General features: G+C 43.5%; 1 protein-coding gene across 2 annotated transcripts in view; it reads right to left on the bottom strand.

Moving 5' to 3' along the window:
- Positions 1-23188, bottom strand: part of mmp17a (matrix metallopeptidase 17a) — a 104047-nt gene that overhangs the window by 11772 nt on the left and 69087 nt on the right. For both annotated transcript variants that reach the window (XM_077232818.1, XM_077232817.1), the window contains exons 4-6: positions 21941-22227; positions 3144-3320; positions 453-555 (exon numbers count right to left, since the gene is read on the bottom strand). In XM_077232818.1, coding sequence (XP_077088933.1) covers positions 453-555; positions 3144-3320; positions 21941-22227 — 567 coding nt within the window. The remainder of the gene's footprint in view (positions 1-452; positions 556-3143; positions 3321-21940; positions 22228-23188) is intronic.

The raw sequence follows: 23188 nt of genomic DNA on the forward strand, positions 1-23188 counted from the left end.
TCTCTGAATGGGTTATCCCCTCGGCTAATGACTGACTTAGCACTTTGACGTGGCTGGGATGCTAATGATGGAGCAATTATGGTGACAGAGCTGCTTTTGTGAGCGGAAACTTGCCTGACACTTTATTAACAAAGATGTTCATTCACAGCTTATTAGCTGAACTCTCTGAGAGGAATATATTACTGACCTTTGTCAAACTAAATCTACCTGTCTCACATGTCGAGCGTGAAGATAGAGAGAGAGGAAAATAAAGAGGTGCAGGCTTCTCTCTGAGAAACTAAATTCTTGCTTACTAGGAGTCAGGAATTGAGTCTATAATTTGTGTCATTTTGGCATTTTCTTTAGGTACATACTCTCCTCCCAAATGATGGACCACTACCTGCAATTCGAAATACTCAAGACACGCTGAACAGAGGAATGTGGGTTTTGTGGATGTGTGCTTGTTGACTTACGGTATTATAGATCTGTTTGTGGGGAGGTCAAGCAGGACAGGAGGTTCAGCTGTTTGAGAGGGGTCATCTGTCTGCGGCGTGTGTGATACGGAGTCCCGAACACCTGACAAAACACAAGATGAGTTAAAATTGTGCACAAGAATAAATATGCCACGCATCTGAGAGGAACACACACTAAGTGCATTCTTGACTTTTTGACAAACCCCATTAAGTAATCACTCAAAGATAGAGATAACAACTAGTCTTAGAGTTATGTAAAACTACTGCATACATAGAACATTTATAAGTAATAATGCATAAGTAAAAATGAAACTAATCTAATGAGCAAAATGTTTAACAACCAAGAAAGTCCACATTCAATCCAACTTTGTTCCAAATCAAATAGTATTTATTTCAAAAGTACACTATCTCTTTAACTTTTAATCCTCATGTTCTGCTTAGGGACACCAAGGCCCTTTTGATAGTTTAAAAAATATATGCAATATAATACTTTGTCTGGTTGATACTTAAAGGGATTTATAATCATATGAGAACTTATTATAAATTAGATTTTGCCTTAAAAACACAATGTCCTCCATTAAAGGTTAGTACTGTATATTTCTAGTTGGATTTATTCACATTGTACAATGTTTTTTTTTTTTTTTTTTACTGGGGTCAAATTGATCTCACAAACAAGCAATTAACTTACAACAGAGAGTTAAAGCTTCAATAATTTAGAGTTTTAACTTAATTAGAGGAACATACATTAAAAAATATATGTTCTATAAAAACAAAGTATGAGTAATCTCGGTATCAGATTTTTGTTTTAAAAAGAAGACATAAATTAGACTTTTTGTACATCAATTGTTAATAGTATTGAGCCAAAAATCGATGTGGATAGCATAGCTCAGATAATTTGGTCTTTGGAGAATCAGTTCATTTTTAAAGGCATTATTGAAATCTTTTCTAAAATACACAAAAAAGAGACGCTAAGATTACTGGGTTCTTTTTCTCAAGAGAAAAGAAGATGAATATAAAATGAGAAGTTAATTACAAAATACTATCATTATTATTTTAATGAGTAGCCTACATCACAGTCCTCTCTGGGCCTCAAAAATAAAGACAGTAAATAGTAAATCTCAACAGAACATGAAGGTTAATTCATAGGGGAAAAGGACTGGTTTAAGGACCGATTTAACTCGGGGGTATGTACACTCTCATTATTCTGCAGAACCTACACATGCATTTATTAAACGCTTGGGCCAGTGTTCATCATCTCGAGTTCCAGAGCTCCTGGCATGATGTGCTTGAGCCAATCCTGATCTTTCCATCCCTCTCCTTCAATGTTTCTCTGTCTCTTTGCTTCCCACCATGCTTGTTTGCAGCGCTGTGCGGAATTCTGCATGTTGATTAGCAGGGTCCAAATCATGGTGACGACCAATTAATCCCTGTGCTCGTAAGTCCGAATTAACACAGCCATGTAATTAAATCAATAGTGCCCCTACACAAACCAAATCACTTCTGCTCTCTGCGCCCCTCGTTTAGGGCCTGTTATTTGCCTGGTGGGATCACAGAAAAGGGCAGACTGCAGAGGGGACATGCACTGCCAATCACTTTGTTTTTACAATTACAATGGGCACTTCAGCTAAAAACAAGATAATGTGAATGGGGAGGATGGAGGAAAAGCAGATAACTGTTGAACTTTTTTATGTCTGATTGTGTAAGTCACGTTGCAAATGCACTCCTATAATTACTGAACACGGACATTAAATAACTAAAGCATAAAGAATTAACAACATGAATAGTACACTACACTCATGTTTTTCTCAAGAACACATCTAATGATGACATGTATAAATGAATATAATAATAATAATAATAATAATAATAATTTATATATAATTATATTAATATATAATTTATAAACATATTAATTATATACTAGAATAAAATAATTTATTGTAGTCAATTTTATTTTTATGAAATTGTATTGATTAAAGGTGACTATAATAATAACATTAACATTTGAATAAAATGAAAATAAATATTGAATATATAATATATTCATATTATTCTGATATGAATGTATTATAATTAAATAATAGAATACAATAATAGTAATAATGTTTTATTATAAATACATTTTCATAAAATTGACCACAATAAATTAATATGACATGACTAAATAGACACAATTTTTTAATTAGGACTAAAACAGAAAACTATATATACAAATGAACACTGGCTGCATTATTTATATTCGAGCACTCAGATGGGCCCACAAGAACAGAAATGACAGTGCAAATTGCATTATGAAGATTTTGCAGGCATATTTGCAGGGTTAACCGACTCTAGTTCTTTTAGTAAATACTAGGGCGCTAAAGCAATGCAGACAGCGCATGTAACAGCGCTATCACTAGGCACAACTCATTCTTTGTGTCATCCTTGTGTGTTTACTGTTGACAGATTACAGCATCTATCTGTCTGTATGTCTTGCAGAGAGACTGCGTCTTCGAGTTGTCGCAACTTGTCACTTTTTGCTTCTTCAACAATGCCAAGGCATCTGAGATGATAGCAGGGTGTCCGTGTTTGATTGAGGATCTCAGCTCACACAGCTTGCCACAGTGCCTGTTTTCAGTTAACTGATGGAGAGGGAGGAGGTACGGGAGGAAAGAAAGAAACCAGATGTGACCAAGGCGTGGACGTTCTTACCGTAAAGCTGCCAGACACGGACCTTGTCTTCGTACGGGAGGTTGTACTTGAGCGGATCGCCTACTGGCCCCTGGTAGTAAGGGCGCATGATGGACTCAATGGCAGAGGTGTGTGCGAGCCCTATGGCATGGCCAAACTCATGCACCGCCACTGCGAAAAGGTCCATGCCATGGGAATCTAAAGAAAAAAGACACAATAAAATAGAAATGTTAGAAATAAAAGTCTTTTTTTCATAATAACAAACCAGTTCAAGATAGTAATGCTTATTTGAAATGGGGTCCGGATATGACCAGGGGGCCACAAGAGGGTGAAAAGTTAGATACATATATATATATATATATATATATATATATATATATATATATATATATATATATATATATACACACAGTAGATAGATAGATAGATAGATAGATAGATAGATAGATAGATAGATAGACAGATAGATAGATAGATAGATAGATAGATAGATAGATAGATAGATAGATAGATAGATAGACAGATAGATAGATAGATAGATAGATAGATAGATAGATAGATAGATAGATAGATAGATAGATAGATAGATAGATAGATAGATAGATAGATAAATAGATAGATAGATAGATAGATAGATAGATAGATAGATAGATAGATAGATAGATAGATAGATAGATGAAATTCTAATGAATGAATGCCAGACAGACGGACAGATAGATAGATAGACAGACAGACAGACAGACAGACAGATAGATAGATAGATAGATAGATAGATAGATAGATAGATAGATAGATAGATAGATAGACAGACAGTCAGACAAACAGACATGAGTAAAGGCCCGTTTACACCAAGGACGTACACCAAGGACAACATGTCACGGTTCGTAAATTCATTGTTCCTTCTTGTCTCGTGTAGTTGTTGTTATGTGTGTGGGCGTGTGTTTTGTGGGCGTGACGGCTCGTTCCACTTGATCAGCGATCAGCTGATCAATCTTCTCTCCAGCTGCATCCTATCTGCTCTCCCATAAATACTCACCGCATTCTTCTCTCATTGTCAGATTGTTGTTTGATGTCTCGTTCGTGTTTGGTCCTGTTCCAGTCGTCCTTGCTGTGTTGCGGTTGTTCCTGTCTTTGTCTCGTTTCCTGTTCCCGTTTGGATTACTCACTCTTCGTCACTTCTACACCCTGCACTTGGACTCTGACCATCTTGTCCCTGCGTCACCAAACGAACTTGAGACTGTTCATGATTATTCCTCATTAAACGAGTTACTTGCACTTTTGCTTCTGCCTCATTCATCATGACAGAACGATCTGACCGTCAAATGAAGCAGCGAGTAGTTCGTCGGCGTTGGAGGACTTTGTCAACACCAGCATTAGACGCATGGACAACCAGGAAAGAGGTCTTAACGACACTACTCGGGCCGTGCAAGCTTTGGTGACGCAGGTGTCCGAGCTCACCCAGCAACTACAACTTCTGCGAGCTCCCACTGCGCCGCCCACACCAGCCGTTTCCCCCACACCCCCGGAGAACGTTCCACAGGCGGAGCCCCGTCTGCCTATACCACAGTCCTATGCTGGTGAGCCTAATTTTTGCAGAGCATTTTTGAATCGGTGTTCTATGCATTTTTCATTGCAGCCCAGGACCTTTGTCAACGAACAGGCTAAGGTAGCCTTTGTGCTCACGCTGCTCACGGGGAAGGCAGCGTTATGGGGGACGGCGGTGTGGGAGAACCAAGATCCCTGCTGCACCTCGTTCCAGACACTCGCCGCCGAAATGAAGAGGGTGTTCGACAGAGCCATCGCCGGAAAGGAGGCAGCTTGCATGCTCACCGAACTCAAGCAGGGCGAGAAATCGGTATCGGAATATTCTATCGAATTTAGAACCCTGGCGGCTGAGTGTCGGTTGAACGAGGAGGCGCAGTGGGACGTATTCCTGCATGGGTTGGCTGACCGCGTCCAGAAGGAGATTTATGCCCTGGACCTCCCCACTTCATTGAATGCCTTGTTGGACCTGGCCCTCCGAGTTGATGCACGCCTGACCAGAGTGGAACGGTGGAGACTGCCCAGCCGATCTCTAGAGGGTGCCGAGAGTCAGCGGTCCAGCGGCGGGGACGCGGTCAGCCCCGTCTACGATCACGAACCCATGCAGGTCGGGCGAGCTCGGCTTTCTCGGGAGGAGAAGGAAAGGCGGAGATCCCAAGGGCTTTGTCTGTACTGTGGAGCCTCGGGCCATTTCGCCTATAACTGCCCAGTAAAAGGCACAGCCCGGCAGTAAGTATGAGGCTACTGTCGGGTGGGATCTCCGCTGCGAAGACCTCATCTACATCTACACTCCTCCCGGGAAGACTAAGTTGGTCTACTCACGATCACAATTGTCAAGCACTGGTGGACTCGGGAGCCGAAGGTAATTTTATGGACCGTTCGTTTGCACAGAGGTTTCAAGTTCCTATTTTTCCACTCACACACAAGATAGCAGTCCACGCACTCAACGGCCAAGATCTACCCACCATTTCTCTCATCACCGGACCCATCACGCTTATTACATCTGGCAATCACTCGGAAACTATTTCATTTTATGTATTGGACTCCCCTCTTGCACCCATCGTACTTGGACACCCATGGCTAATCAAACACAATCCGAAAATAGACTGGCAGCAGAGAGCAGTATTGGAGTGGAGCAGTAAATGTCATGAGTCCTGTCTTGTGTCTGCTTGTTCGTCTGTTTCTGTTTCTGTCTTTCAGGAGGAGGCAATGGATTTATCTAACGTGCCCACGGAGTATCTAGACCTGAAGGAAGTGTTCAGTAAGTCTCGTGCAGCTTCTCTTCCTCCGCATCGTCCCTATGACTGTGCCATAGATTTACTGTCAGGTAAGTCTCCGCCTAAAGGCAAACTTTATTCGCTCTCTGTACCAGAGAGGGAGGCTATGGAGAAATATATTTCTGATTCTCTAGCAACGGGGTTCATCCGTCCTTCCTCATCTCCGGCGGGGGCGGGGTTCTTTTTTGTAAAGAAGAAGGATGGATCCCTGCGACCTTGTATTGACTATCGGGGGCTGAACAACATCACGGTAAAGAATACTTATCTTTTGCCGTTGATGTCTTCAGCTTTCGAGAGGTTGCAGGGAGCGTCGGCCTTTACTAAATTGGACTTACGTAACGCTTATCATTTGGTCCGCATCAGGGAGGGGGATGAATGGAAGACTGCTTTTAACACCCCCAGGGGTCATTTTGAATGTTTGGTTATGCCGTTCGGGCTGTCCAACTCCCCAGCAGTCTTCCAGGCACTCGTCAACGACGTGCTGCGAGATATGGTTGATCAGTTCATTTATGTTTACTTGGATGACATATTGATTTTTTCGTCTTCTCTCCAGGAACACGTGCAGCACGTTCGGCGAGTGCTTCAGAGGTTGCTAGAGAATGGGCTTTTTGTCAAGGCGGAGAAATGCGATTTTCATGCACAGTCTGTTCCTTTCCTAGGATACATTGTGTCGACTGAGGGTATACGTATGGATCCTGAGAAGGTTAAGGCTGTGGTGGATTGGCCAAGTCCAGATTCCCGTAAGGCCCTACTGAGGTTTCTGGGGTTTGCCAATTTTTACCGGCGGTTTATTCGCAACTTCAGCCAACTAGCCTCGCCTCTGACCGCTTTGACCTCCCCCAGAACGACGTTCAGGTGGTCAGATGCAGCGGAAGCTGCGTTTGCCAAACTCAAAGGCCGGTTTATTTCAGCCCCCATTCTCGTTTCCCCTGATACTTCACGTCAGTTCGTGGTGGAGGTCGACGCGTCAGAGGTGGGGGTAGGTGCAGTGATTTCCCAACGTTCTCCCACAGACGACAGAATGCATCCATGCGCGTTTTTTTCCCATCGTTTATCTCCTGCCGAACGCAACTATGACATTGGTAATAGAGAGTTGGTGGCAGTCAAGTTAGCGTTGGAGGAATGGCGTCACTGGTTAGAAGGGTCGGGGGTACCTTTTATCGTTTGGACCGATCACAAGAATCTGGAATACATTAAGACTGCCAAAAGATTGAACTCCAGGCAGACTCGGTGGGCACTTTTTTTCGGACGTTTTGACTTTACTCTCTCGTACCGCCCAGGTTCCAAAAACGTTAAACCTGATTCTTTGTCACGCATTTTTGATCATTCCGAGCGCCCGTCTACTCCCGAGTGTATTTTACCTGAGACTCTGTTTGTCTCCACTCTAGTATGGGAGGTCGAATCGAAGGTCAGGAAGGCCTTAGAAGGGGTAACGCCTCCGCCCGGTTGCCCACCGAACCGTTTGTTCGTACCGGAGGGATTACGGTCTGACGTCATTCAGTGGGGGCATTGTTCCAACGTGGCTTGTCATCCAGGAGTCAGTCGAACCAAGTTTTTGGTCAAGCAACGATTCTGGTGGCCACTTATGGCTCAGGATGTTCACGATTTTGTTTTGGCTTGCTCAGTTTGTGCCATTGGTAAGACTTCCAATCGTCCTCCTGATGGGTTACTTCAACCGCTGCCAGTCCCTTCGAGACCCTGGTCCCACATTGCGCTAGATTTTGTAACCGCCCTCCCACCCTCTCGAGGGAACACGGTAGTTTTGACCGTGGTGGACCGGTTCTCGAAGGCGGCCCATTTCATTCCCTTGCCCAAATTACCCTCAGCCAAGGAGACAGCGTTGACCGTCGTGGATCACGTCTTTCGCTTACATGGCCTCCCGACAGACGTGGTCTCCGACAGAGGACCCCAGTTTGTGTCAAGATTTTGGCGAGAATTTTGTAAGTTATTGGGGGCGACTGTCAGTCTGTCCTCTGGGTTTTATCCCCAGAGCAATGGTCAAACTGAGAGAGCCAACCAAGATTTAGAGAGAACATTACGATGTTTGGTCTCTAAGAATCCTTCCTCGTGGAGCCAACAACTGTCTATGGTGGAGTACGCCCACAATTCATTACCAGTGTCATCTACGGGCCTGTCTCCGTTTGAGTGTAGTGTAGGTTACCAGCCACCTATATTCCCTAGTCTGGAATCCGAAGTCGCGGTCCCCTCCGCTCACGCCTTCGTCCAGAGGTGTCATCACACTTGGACTAGAGCCCGAGAGACTCTACTCCAAGTGGGAGCACGCACCAAGGCCAAAGCCGATCGCCACCGGTCTAGGCCTCCCGCATACGTCGTTGGTCAAAAAGTGTGGCTTTCTACCAAGAACATTTCTCTCCGATCCGTCTCTAATAAACTTGCTCCCAAATTTATCGGCCCGTTCACTGTCACCAAGATTATTAGCCCGGTGGCAGTCCGCCTCAAACTCCCTCCAGTTTACAGGAGGATACATTCCGTCTTTCATGTGTCAAAAATAAAACCCATGTTTCGTTCTCATATTAATCCGCCAGTCCCGGTTCCCCCACCGCCGCGACTCGTAGAAGGGGAACCCACATATTCGGTTAATCGTATTCTGGACTCGAGACGGAGGGGACGCGGATTCCAGTATTTGGTGGACTGGGAAGGTTACGGAGGAGAGAAGTTGGGTTCCTGCTAGAGACATTTTGGATCACTCTCTTATCGATGATTACAATCGACAGGTAAGGGAGTCTGGGAACGCCGGGAGGCGTTCCTAGGAGGGGGGGTACTGTCACGGTTCGTAAATTCATTGTTCCTTCTTGTCTCGTGTAGTTGTTGTTATGTGTGTGGGCGTGTGTTTTGTGGGCGTGACGGCTCGTTCCACTTGATCAGCGATCAGCTGATCAATCTCCTCTCCAGCTGCATCCTATCTGCTCTCCCATAAATACTCACCGCATTCTTCTCTCATTGTCAGATCGTTGTTTGATGTCTCGTTCGTGTTTGGTCCTGTTCCAGTCGTCCTTGCTGTGTTGCGGTTGTTCCTGTCTTGGTCTCGTTTCCTGTTCCCGTTTGGATTACTCACTCTTCGTCACTTCTACACCCTGCACTTGGACTCTGACCATCTTGTCCCTGCGTCACCAAACGAACTTGAGACTGTTCATGATTATTCCTCATTAAACGAGTTACTTGCACTTTTGCTTCTGCCTCATTCATCATGACACAACATTGATGAAAATATTGTTCTAAAATCATTTTAAAAATAAAAGAATAGCAGAGTCCACACCACAGCTATAACAATAAAGTCACAGAGAAACTATATCATTGGAATCACTTTCAGAGCAATTTTTTTTCCAACTGATGAACAATCAAAACATTGACAGCCAATCAGAATCCATTCTACTTTAAGAGCTTGAGCATTTAAAGCGGCAGACGACAAAACTGCAGTATGCACTTAGAATAAACAGAACAATATTGTGTGTTGTGTGGGAGCTAATATAGATATTGTTATAGTTATTTTTTTAGTTAGATATTTTATAATTACATTTTTAATTAAAAAATTTTATTTAATTATTTTTAACTTAAAATTGACAGAATTTGGACATTATTAAAATGGACAAATTATTTTATTTTATTGATGGCCATTGTTTTAAATTTATCTTCATGTTTATACATTTAACAGTAGTGAGGTGATTATAAAAAAACAATTATCTATAATAAATGTATCTATAAAACTATATGGTTAGCAAATCTCACATAATTTTGTCTCTGAAGAATTTGATGAGATATCTGACAAAGCAAATATGAGCACAGTTTGAGGCATTATTAAGAAACAGATGAGGAGAACGATCTGAGAAGCACAAGACCTCAGCTATGTGCTTTCCATGCAATCTAGGAGAAAGAACTGAAACTAGAAACAGATTTCTTTTGCGATATTTCTGTCCTATTGAACATTAAATACCTTGTTTCATTAGGAAGAACACATCCAGTGCAATTATGTCCTGGAAATCATGGTGATTAAATTGGGAATAGTTCAGGATGTCCACCCACATTATCATTTTCAACACAATGAGCTTGTGATTGACAGGGAGGACTGCGCCATTAAACGTTAGTCACCTTTTTCATTATCTCACTTTAGTACACAGACAGATCTGCGCGATGCAGCCAGCCATAAAATAACATTCACACTTTTCTGTTAAATGGCCCCTACAGATGGCAACAAAAATTGCAACCAGGGCCAGGAAAGTGTCATTGGATTAGTTTGAATAGAGAGCGAGACAAATAGACAAGAAGAGTTTTATAGATAGACAGACAGAGAGAAAGGTGAGCAGAGCCCTGGGCTCTACAAACTGTGAAAATGCCAAAAAGCGCGACAGCTGTCTTATGCTGCAGGTTTGTATAAGCAGAACACAGCTAGTCAAGCTTCTCTGTGCAAAACCGAGGATTAAATCATTGACTTGCTCATTAAGATTACGACTCAAAAGGAGCTGTGTATTACAAACTGGGGCTCGACACCGTCGTGTGGGTACCGGTTTTTGGCATTAGCATAATGCACTTTAAAGATTACGCAAAACAAAAGAGACCAGGACCTGACGTATTTCCGCTTGGTGAAGAAAGTCACCCAAAGAATCCAGCAGGACAATGCAAGCATAATCTTAAAGTGTGACCATCTCAAAATGTCTACACGTTTTAAAGCAACAGTACACGTAAAAATAATTCTGTCATTTGCTACATTTACTTGCACACCTTTTGTTCCAATTGAAATGGAATCATTCCGAACGTAGTGTTACATGAAGCCTAAATAAAGTGATCGGGTTAATGCATGTTTATGTCACAAGCTTCAAATCAGAATTGATCTTTTGAAATGTGCACACTGCATATGAATATACATAGTTGCCCGCTGTTGGTGCATACTAACCATCATCCTTCCATTGCTTTTTTTCTTTGTTTTAAAAACAGACTTAATATTGATCTATTTCAGGTCCTGATTAGGAGACAACGAGCACATGAAGCTTTGTGCTACGGCTTATATATTCATCATCAAGCAATAAAAACGCCCCTTCCCGTGCCAAAAAACAGGCATTGACTATGGATGAGAGTCCAAAGCAAAGTCCTGGTTGGACGTTGTCCTACACCACTTCACAGATGATGAGTGTAGGTAGATTTCTATGTCCTTGCACATGCACATAACTTTCCAGTTTCGGTTTTCAATTTGATCAAGTGTTTACTTGTCCTGTCGAACAGATGAGAAAAGTTTAACTGTACGTTCACACCGCTGCCGACTTGAGAGGCAAAGAAGCTCTGGCCACCCTGTTAAGGACGCTTGTCAAAACGTACGGGGAAGCTTGTTGACGCTTTGGTCGCTCAGACTTAGCAGGGAGAAGAGAAGTGTCACAACATGAAATGTCACATGAGATTGGTGTTTTTGCATTCCACTTCACTGCTTTTCTATTTAACTATGTAAACGCGCTAGACTGTGTGCTCATGCTTCGTGTCTTCTGTCGCGTCTTGCGCATGTCACAGCGTTTTAAAAAAAGCGTCATTCAAGTTAAAATAAGTTCAACTTTAAGAACAAAAATGTAAAATATCCCAGCTATTTTATCCCATCCCTCATTCTTTTTTAACTGGTTCCTATAAGCAAACAACGTCATATCATAAATGATAGGAAACCCAGCAACGGCGATTATTAGCTTCTCCTCCATTTTCTCAGAACTAATGTTTTGGTAGGAACCAAAGTTTACATTGTGTGTTTCTCCAGAATCAGCCAGCGCGAAGGACGTATATATTCCGATTGGTTGCTGCGTGTTGCCGCTGAACCGCGGCATAGCTCATTACCATAAAGTTGAGCTACTTTCAACTTTCTGATTGACACTCAAAACGCCCAAAATGCGACGCTGATGGATTTAATGCTCCTTGCAGCTGAGAGAAGCCAGCTTCCATTGAAAATGGATCACTTCCGGTAGCTTTGGAAGCTCAAGTCAGAGGCGGTGTGAACGTACAGTAAACCACCCCTTATAATCCGAATGAAATTTAAATTCATTTTCCTGACTTTTTTATATTGTGCTACTAGTAGGACTAACACTAGAAGGCAGATTTTTTTGATTCATTCGAATGTAATGTTTTGCTATAATTTTTTTATTTTTAAATCGAGAAATCGCGGGTTTGAATAAAATTTTTAGCAAATGTTACAATTAGACATGTTGACAGACCAAATGATGGCGCACCTGATTAACCTCTCTTGTGTGGCACTACCATTACGCTCTACTATGAACGTAGAAGACGTTAGTTTTAAGCAGCTGTTTAGAAAGAAAAAGCATTGAAAAAAAACAAGACGTGGGCAGTGGAATGGTAAAAGAAAGCGAAGTTATTAGATGCAAGTTGAATTTTTCTTTTATTTGAGCGCCGCGTTTTTAGAATGTCGTTTTTAATGGGTGAGATGCTGAAAAAGACATGAGACACGAGTGCAACAGCCAAAACACGTCTGCCAAACACAGTGGTGGGCCGTCAGGGCCAGCAAGGCCTTCTCTGCTGGCCTAAACACTATCAGAATCACTGACTTGCACTTTAATATATTTTTCCATGAATGAGTATTAAATTATTCCCAATAGTCCATTCTCTTAATTTCATGGCCAAACTTAAACACAATAGAAAAATAAATAAATGGAATGTAAAGAACTACTACTAAATTTTTGATATTTCATGTTTGTATGACGATGACAGGCTGAAAGGTGCTGTTATTTTCTGTTTTTACAAAGCATTTAATAGACTATTAGTGGTGTTAATTTTGAATTTGAATTGCCTTGACTTTTTGGCTAAGAAATATTTAGCATTTTTCTTATTTTATATTATTTCTGAGTATATAGGATATGTTTGAGATACGTTTATACAATATTTGCCTTCACATTTCATGCATTTTCTTTATTTTTACAAAGATATTTAACATATAAATCATTTGTTTTGATCACTTCAGGTGTGGTGCACTTGGAACAGAACTTTTTTTTAACCAGATGGTTAATAAAGAGAATGTTACTTGAATCATATTGCAGTTATGTTTTTAAGTTGACTAGTTAAACATTAAAACATCGATATTGTAAATCGAGAATTTTGTAAATCGGGTGCACTGTCCCTTTAAGAGAACACATCCGGAAAGAATCATGCCTGATGAGTTTTGCCTTGTGTCTGGTTAGCAACCCTCGTTTCTAATCGCTAGAGGCTGATTTGTTTAGCACAAGCTAGCGATTCATCCAGATGAACTTTGTGCCGATCAGGGTCCAAAGGAGGAGATGCAGCAGATGACAGATGGATCTGAAGCAATCTGATTAAGACCTTGCACACTGGAAACATCTGGTGCATGGCAGCCTAAAGCAGTAAGCTTAAGGTGTCTGTCACAGATGACTGAAATAAATGAGTGTAAACTATTTTAAGACTGAAATGTAGCCTTTGCATGTTAAGAATTTGGCCCTGGATTTCAAAAGCTTGTTTGAGTGAAGGCCTGGGTATTAAAGTACATTCTGTTCAGTAAACAAATACATGTGTTTAGGATTATCAGATCAGAATGGCTTTAATGGAATAGATCACTGAAAATTTCAAATCTGTCATCAATTACTCACCCTAATGTCTTTCTAAACCTGCACAAGTTCTCTTACGAGAGGTTCTCTATAAAAGAACGGTATAAAAGACAGGCTCGGAAGCTGCATCACTGACTTCATCCCCTTCAGCGAAGCTCTCCGCATCGCTGGACTCCCTGAGAGAAGCCGTCCGCCGTCGAAACCAGCGACCAGCACGCAGAGGAAAGCGCCTGAGGAAGCCGGTCGTCTTCACCGCCTTCAGCCTTCAGAACGAGTATCCTTTTAGTGCTATTGCTTTCTGTGACTGTTCGCCGCTGCGACACTCACTTTCTAAAAGAGCGCGAGGCGTTTTTCTAAAAATGCCTCGCATTTCCTGTGGCTTGCGCAGAGCCCCATTCAGCCCCGGAGACCGCCATGTGATCTGCGCTCTCGGCCTGGGCCCAGACCACGCAGCCATTGATTCGGAGGCTGCGTGCACTGTGAAGCGCTTCCGTTGTCGACCCTGCGGGCTCGACACGAAGCCTTCAACGTGGAAGCTGTCACTCCGCCCTCTGAACCGTGCAAGAAGAAGCGCCGTTCACAGAGACCACCGGAGCCTGAGGTCACACTGGAATGCTCGCTGGAGTACATCCCGCAAGCTTCTCTCTCTCCTTCTCCGCCCCTCAAAGATGCGCAGCTGCCGGCTTCGGCCCTCACTGCTGTCACCTCAGGGGACGATGCTGAAGGAATAGACCCAGGTGACAGCTGTTCCATCCTGGCATCGGACAGCAGGGAGTGGTCGAGTTCTCATCACTCCGCCCCCTCCTTGATCCAGGAAGGCTACAAAAGTTACTGCAGCGGTGTATTCGGCAGCCAACGAGCCGGTAATGCAACCCGCTCGCCTGCACACAACCGCCGTTGCTACGGCAACCCAGACAAATCTCTCAAAAAACGGTTGAGTCCCGCCGCAGCCGGACCACCATTGATACATCTCGCCCCGTCAGTCCCCTTAGAAAAGGCTACTGCAGCGATCTATTCGGCAGCCAACAAGCCGGTAATGCAAGCCGCTCGCCTGCAAAATCTCAATAGTTTAACGTCTGATAATCCGGCTCTCGCCGTGGTGCTCTAAGTGTAGAAAATGTGCTCACATCTCAGTGTTCACTCCTACACGCAAGCACAATACCACTGTCACACTCACAGAGCCCACTCTCATAAAGCTGGCAAATGCCGCTCGAGTGCTAGATGTAGGAAATGTGCCCACAACTCTGTGCTCACGCCTACTCTCTGCCCCCTCTGTCACACGGCCAAAACAGCCACATATCGGTCAGGTTACGAAATTTAAGTTATGTGCCCGCTTACGAGCGCTCACGCTTACTAGTAACGCCCAGCACTGCTCGCGCATCACAAAGTTCTCTCAAAACGCTCCCCGTTCAAAGCAACCGGGATGTCACATGTGAAACAGCCAGCCTTCGCTTTCAGCAAGACGCCGTATTTAAGCACAGAGGGCGTGCACACCGCGCCCATACCTCCGGTTCAGTTTTCCGAGCCCACTAAGCGTGGCGATCGGAACCCGGAGGCTATTCTGCCCATGGCTATGAATGTAAGTTACGTGCCCGCTTACGAGCGCTCACGCTTACTTATAAACGCCCGGCACTGCTCGCGTATCACAAAGTTATCTCAGACGTTCCCCGTTCAAAGCAACACAGACGTCAAATGTGAAACAGCCAGCCATAGCTGTCAGCGAGCTGCCGTATTGCACGCGTCCATACCTCCGGTTCAGTTTTCCGAGCCCACGAAGTGTGGCGATCGGAACCCGGAGGCTATTCTGCCCACGGCTATGAATGTAAGTCACGTGCCCGCTTACGAGCGCTCACGCTTACTAATAAACGCCCGGCGCTGCTTGCCCATCACAAAGAAGGGTATAATGTCTGGTTATCCGGCTCAGGCCAATGGTGTCATAGTGTAGATAAGGTGCCCACATCTCAGTGTTCACCCCTACACACAAGCACTATACCCGTGTCTCTCGCTCTCACAGAGCCCATTCTCTCAAAGCTGGCGAATGCCGCTTGAGAGTTAAATGTAGGAAAATTTGCCCACAACTACGTGCCCACGCCTACTATCTGCCCACTCTGTTGCACGGCCAAAGCAGCCTCATATCGGTCAGGTTATGAATTTAAGTTATGTGCCCGCTCACGAATGCTCACGCTTACTAACAAACACCTCGCCCTAGGCGCCGCTCGCGCATCACAAAGTGATCACAAAACATTCCCCATTCAAAGCAATTGGGACGTCACATATGAATGTAAGTTACGTGCCCGCTCACGAGCGCTCACACTTACTAACAAACCTTTTGCCCCGGGCGCCGCTCACGTATCACAAAGCTATCACAAAACGTTCCCCATTCAAAGCAATCGGGACGGCACATGTGAAACAGCCAGCTACCGCTGTCAGCGAGCCTCCGTGTCCGAGCGCCGAGGGCGCACGCGTTGCGCCCATACCTCCGGTTCAGTTCCCCGAGCCCACGAAGAGCGGTGATCGGAACTCGGAGATCATTCTGCCCCTAGCTATACATGTAAAAACATGGGAAGCCATTCCAGGAATATCAGAGTGGTTGCTAAGCACAATAAGACAGGGCTATTCACTACAGTTCGCTCGCTGTCCCCCTCGCTTACGAGCACGGACCGAGACGAAAGTGAAAGTGGAAGTAACACATCTACTCCGCGCAGAAATGGCCAAACTGCAATGCAAAGGGGCTATAGAACCAGTACCTCCTTCTTTGAGCGAGTAAGGCTTTTACAGCCGCTATTTTCTCGTACCCAAGAAGGACGGAGCTCTAAGACCTATCTTAGATCTGAGACATTTGAACAAAGCTCTCATGAAAAGACCGTTCAAAATGCTCACGACCAGACAAATCCTCGTGCAAATTCGCCCGAGGGACTGGTTTATATTTCTTGATCTGAAAGATGCTTACTTTTAGATTCAGATAACTGCCCGTTACAGGCCATTCTTGAGATTCGCCTTCGACGGCCAGGTATATCAATACACTGTCCTCCCGTTCGACCTGTCTTTGGCACCCTGTACATTTACGAAGGTCATGGATGCGGCTCTCGCCCCCTTGAGAGTGAAAGGGCTGCGAATTCTGAACTATTTGGACGATTGGCTGATTTTAGCCCGGTCAGAGATAGAACTGTTATCTCACAGAACAGTGCTTCTCAGTCATCTGGAAAGCTTGGGCCTCACGGTCAACTGGACCAAGAGATCATTAGTGCCCAGTCAGTCAGTTTCCTTTCTAGGAATATGGCAGACCGAGGGCAGACCGGTCTTTGGCCTGTGGTCAGACCAAGAGAGACGCTTCCACATAAACTGTCTGGAAATGATAACGGTCGAGAACGCGCTCAAGCGCTTTCTCCCATTCATACAGGCCCACCATGTGCTATTCCGCTCGGACAACATGTCTGTGGTGTCCTACATAAAATGTCAGGGCGGTGTCAGATCCAGAAGCCTCTGCCATCTGAAAGAACGCATTCTTGTATGGTCTCAGTACCTCCTGCTCTCGCTGAGAGCTGCGCATGTGCCAGGCCACTTGAACGACGGTCCAGACAAACTATCCAGGAACTACCTTCCCGCATGGGAATGGTCCCTGCAGCCCCAGACAGTCCAGTTACTGTGGAGCCTTTTCGGCAAAGCGAAAGTTGACCTGTTTGCATCAAAAGACAACGTTCATTGCCTGAGGTTCTTTTCAAAGAACGAGGATGCGCTGGCCCAAGTCTGGCCCAGCCTCCCACTTTATGGTTTCCCTCCGGTCTCTCTGTTACCACAGGTAATCAAGTGGATCAGGGAAATGCGCCACTCGGTGCTCCTTATAGCCCCGCGCTGGGAGAATCAAATCTGGTTCCCGGAGCTGATGCGGCTGTCTCACACAGCCCCTTGGCCGATTCCCGGTGAGGAGAAATCTCTACTCTCAAGCCCGCGGCTCAATCTGGCATCCCCATCCAGAGCGCCGGTCTCTGCACGTATGGTTAATCAATGGATACCCGTTGTCCTGCCAGAAGGAGTGATGAACACGATTACGCAATTCAGAGCTCCCTCTACGAGGCGGCTTTAAACGTCTAAATGGTCGGTGTTCTGCAAATGGTGTGCTGATAGAGATCTAGACCCACGAACGTGTGGGGTCCTGTGGATGCTTGGCTTCCTTCAAGAGCTGTTGGATAAGGGCAGGTCCCCATCCACGCTTAAAGTTTATTTGGAGGCTGTTGCAATGTTCGCTGAGTCGACGCGTGGTCAGTCAGTAGGAAGAAACAAGCTCTTCATCAGCTTCCTTAGAGGAGCCAGACAGATGAATCCCCCGCGACTCCCGTCGGTTCCCATATGGGATCTTTCATTGGTCCTGGAGGCCTTGAAAGCTTTCCTCTTTAAACCGTTACACTCCGTGGACCTAAAGTACCTCTCGCTCAAAACCGTTTTCCTGACAGCTCTGTCTTCAGTCAAACGTGTGGGGGATTTACACGCGCTGTCTGTTAGCGCTGCGTGTCTTGAGTTCGGCCCAAATGACTCTAAAGTCATCCTTAATAACAGCCAACAGCCATAACCATGTCTTAAGCCAAGACATGATTATGTCCCTAAAGTGTTGGGCACCCCCTTCAGAGCGCAGGTCATTTCTCTTTCGGCTCTGCCAGCATCCGATAGTGAGGGTGATGTTAATCTCCTCTGCTCCGTCAGGGCGCTGAGGGCTTACATTACGCGCTCCGCCTCTTTCAGGCGTTCGGAACAGCTCTTTGTCTCGTTTGGTGGGCGCACCAAGGGTCTCGCCGCCTCAAAACAGAGCCTGCTCAGATGGATAGTGGAAGCTAGTATGTGGATATCCCAGATGGATAGTGGATAGTAGACGTCACGCGCGAGGCTCAGTGGTAGGCTGCAGCAGTTGCCGCACGGCAGCCAATGAGCACGCAAGATGGCTTGCTCTAGGTCTGCTGGCTGCTGCACTGCATTGACAATAAATGCAAAATTAAAGATAATATTTGGGTTCAATATCTCGAGAAAAGATACTCGTTCCCTCTTCTAGAGAGAACCGAGGTTACGTATGTAACAGAGTACATTTCTTTCTTCTTTCACTTTTTTCTATTGTGTGGGAAAACTCAATCAACCTAAATTCACCCCTATCATTATTCAATGAAATTCTTGACTTTTAATTGTGAAGAAATCAGTAAGATTGAATTATTCTTTTGAATTAGTTAATCTACAGTAGTTCACAAAACACGTCTGAAAGATGCGTTCATGAATAATGTAGTCATGTGTTTTCAGAAGACTTGAAATATAGCTGAAGAGTTATATAGACTATTTTATAATGCTTCTACGTCCTGTTTGAAGCTTTAAAGCGTTCCCTTTAATTGCAACTGCATGTAAAGGAGTTGCCTAGCCAGTTGATATACATGTATCCTTTTCTGTTATACAGGAAAAGACATTCATACTGGTTTTGAAGGACAAGAGGGTGAGTAAATAATGACATTATTTTCACTTATGGTTGAACTAATCCTTTAAAGTCACTGAAGCATAGGCAGGAAGTTGATGATTTCTTAAAATAACCTTCTTCATGAAGGTAAAAGAGCACTCTCTCTCTCTTTCGCAGTGTGTGCGCAGAAAGGAAATCAACGATAGTCACTGCTAATGACTGGCGGCTCGGTAAAAAGGACGATAATGGACCAGGTCTTCTGCCTCATTTTGTCATACACACAAAAACATGTGGACACACACAGACATTAAATTCAACAGTGATTCACAGGCTTGGGCCAAATTGTGAAAAGTTTATCAAAAAACCACCTGCTTAATGAGCCTTTTGTTTGGGCCACAATAATCAGTCTGCATTAGTGAACAGTCAATGAAGGCATAATTAATAAAAACAATCTGCCCGCTGTCATAACAACAGCGAGAGACACTCCAGTGATTCCACTCTTATTCTGACCCATGGGAACATGGGACGCCTCCGCTGCTGTGCAACAAGTACGACAATACCCGAAATCTCAAGAGAAGCGTTTTGAATTCTGTTAAGAGTTAATTAATCTGAACACATAGCAGAACTTCCTCTTTCCTGTTTCTTTCCGCTGTTCCCTCAAAGAGAAAGTTCTTGTTATGTCAAAAACAATATGGTTACAGTTCTCCAGACTGAGCTGGAGGGAGAGAGAAACGGGGAAAAGGGAAGTATGTTTCCTCACCCTCTGTTTGCATGATAAAGCTTGTCTTTTTTTAAGGAATTCAATCTGCTGAGCCTCTAAGATTTATATTCTTTATAAACGTGAGGATTTTATTTTAGAAAAAATTCATTTTACATTTAGCTAATGCTTTTATCCAAAGCAACTTACAATTGCTATATATTTCAGAGGTCGCACACCTCTGGAGCAACTAGGGGTTAAGTGTCTTGCTCAGGGACACATTGGTGTCTCGCAGTGGATTCGAACCCGGGTCTCTCACACCAAAGGCATGTGTCTTATCCACTGCACCATCACCGTTTTAAAGTTTTAATGTGAGAATGATAATTTTTCTTTCTACTCCATAATGATTTAAGATGTAATTTTAATTAAATTACATTTATTTTGAATTAAAGTTTATAATATATACTGTTCTTTAAATTAATAGCACTTTAATTTAACACCGAATTCAAAACCAGAGTGCAAGTTTTTATCTGTGGATGCATTTCTAACATGATCATATAAATTATTTACACCCTTTAGCAGCACCCATACTGTAAACTACTAAACTCTTTCCCGTTCAGCTTACTGCTTAATAACAGGTTCATCCTCACCTTCGAAATAAAACATCCAAGTCTTTATTTTAGCATTACTCCATGTTTCGTCACTCTTAAAGGTACGGTAGGCAATGTTTTTCATAAAAAACTTTTTGTTTTTTTGGGTTGAAACTTTCTTCACATCTATGTAGCTGAAGATTTAGTCAAGGTATCAAACCCCATAAAATACATACTCGATACTGAAAAAGTGCCTAAACACTGTTTATCTGTTATACTGTTCAAAAGTTTGGGGTCAGTAAGATTCTTTTTTTTTTTATAGAAATCAATACTTCTATTCAGCAAGGATGCATTGAATTTTTAAAAAAGAAATGTAGAATTTTACAAAATATTTATATTTCAAATTAAATGTTGTTATTTTGAACTTTCTATTCATTAAAAATCTTTCCCCAAGAATATTAAGCAGCACAACTGTTTTCGACATTGATAATAATAAGAAATGTTTCTTGAGCACCAAATCAGCATATTATAATGATTTCTGAAGGATCATGTGACACTGAAGAGTGGAGTAATGATGCTGAAAATTTGTACTGCATTTTTTATTTAAAAAAAAATCTTGCTGACCCCAAACTTTTGAACAGTGGTGTATGCATATTACATTTTTTTATTTTGCTCATTAGATAGTCTCAGAAGGCAGATGGAAAGCCCAAAATAACACAGTAAATCAGTACATTTTTGACTGATGTAGAAATCTTGGGCCTGTTACAATGGCCCATAATGAATAATGACAAGTCAGGAATAATTGATGACCATACGGGAGGTCCAGGTGCAGGTGCTCATTAGATGGACAGCTAATGAAGCGAAAACATGGAAATGGCCGTGTTATGGTGAAGGGTCAGTTGAACACACACAAAGAGGTGGAGGGTTTGTCTTCAGCAGTACTGAGAGATGAAGTGCTCAGCTGTGTATGTCGAGACGGTGTAAGTGGGTGGTGAAAGACTTGTGATTTTTAAGTAGGACTTTTCCCTCCCTAATTCTCTCTCTCGTTCTCTCTCTCATCATTCAGTCCCTCATATTACATCCGCACCTGCCAAAGGCCTAAGCAAACAGCTGCTTGTCTGATGGTGTTGGGGGCTAATTGGGGAAGACTCCACTGCTGTCCATGAGCATATGGACCATAGCCAGAAGAGAGCAGAGTTGGGATGCAAAGGGTCGTTTGAACCAATCCTATCAGAGTTCATTCACTGGGCAGGCTTGTGTAATGGGAACCCCACCTGCCCCCATGCTAATTATCAGCCTTGTGGTTAGTGCAGCCTCTTGGCAAACATGTCCACCTTTGGCTTGCGAGGAGGTGCATCCTGGAGATAGTCGAGCCAGGTTATGGCTCAAGAGAGAAGAATGAGGAACTGAGATAGACAACAGCATCTGTTGCTTTCAGACAGGCCTTGCCTCCTGGGCATCCCGTTTTGGAATACCGCACAAAAAATGTCTCTATTACCTGACGGACATCACTGAAAAAGTTGTCCTGAGAAATTACACCTGCTTCTGGGACAGTCCCAGACAGAAAAAGAGTCAGGGGAGTGGACAGCAGTCTTTTTAGCTTGTCAGATCGATTTAGAAACAATCTCTACCTGTACATTTCACATCTTTGACATTATATATATAAAAAATAAAATACAAGTACACAAAAATACATAAAATGTTGTGTATAAAAAGACATCTTACCTGGCGACCTGAAGGTCCAGGCTTCATCATCATCAAAGTGTGTGTCACCAGCTGTGAATCTTTCTCCAGGAAAGAAGGCATGGGCCACTGTGCCACCGGGTCCATCAAAAGGGTATCCGTCATTATGGTCTGCTTTGGTGAAGTCAATCTGAATGTCTGCCTCATTCCCCGCCACCTCATGGAAGTTGAGTGGCGCGATGTCACTCCACACTTTCAGTGCGTAGTACATGAGCGCCCGCACCGTGTCTCGACCTAGCAAAACTGACTCCTTTGGAAATGTCCTCACCCTGTGAGAGCAGAAACATGAGTATGTGTTTGAAACTATGGCTTGAAATAGACAAGAATCCCTTTGTAGGACCACTGACAGTGCAAGAAGGTAAATTCCACACCGCTTTTGAATGCATAAATAGGACATGGCATGCAGCAGGCTGTCAAAAGCAGCTCTAAAATCCTGTCTCGCGGGTCTTTCTAACTCAGAATTACTTCCACGGTAATACATTTAGGATACACAACAGTTACAACACATCTTCTTCCCGTCTTCCTCTTTTCTGTTTCACTCAAGGTAATTAGGAAACAAGTAAGTGTGATTTGGAGGTCCACTACACCCCACAATCATGGTAATCACTTCCAAGGACAATTTGAGCCCTCTTTCCAAGTACAGACACAGATCGATGAGAAATTAATTTCGAAGTGTAAGTGCCCACTAAGAAGAGTGCCTTCTGCACAGAATACAATTATCCTTTCTGCACAAGCACCGGGTTCAGGCATATTACATTTGCAGAACATTGACTCTCCCAATGCAGTTATTAGGGCTCTTTGGGTGCTGGTAACGTATTTGCACCGGTTGCTCAAGGTCAACATGTAAATTCAGTCAAGTTCTATGGCAGTTTAGGTGGTAACGGCTGGTTCTACAATGAGTTTACAGTCAGGTTGGTTCAAATGGAAAGACAGGAGTGCACAATAGTGCTGTGCCAAGGTCAACGCTGCCCCCAGCTGAATTTACAATGAGCTAAGTGACCTCTTTGTGTGCTAACATTCTCTCTGTGATGTGCTACACTGTGTATACATTAATTCATCTCACCCCAATGCTCTTCTGCTTGACTTGTGCCAGATATGCTGTTAACCCCCTAAGTTCACATGCAAATCAAAGGTTGAGAGGGAATTTAAGGTGAAATACAGTACAATTTGTGCTCATGTTTATGGTGTAGCCTATAAAATTAGAAAACAAAATGTATAAAATAGAAAAGG

Source organism: Siphateles boraxobius, unplaced genomic scaffold (assembly GCF_051911475.1).
Source record: "Siphateles boraxobius isolate OS27281-9 unplaced genomic scaffold, OSU_SipBor_1 18, whole genome shotgun sequence".
In the NCBI taxonomy this organism is placed as follows: Eukaryota; Metazoa; Chordata; class Actinopteri; order Cypriniformes; family Leuciscidae; genus Siphateles; species Siphateles boraxobius.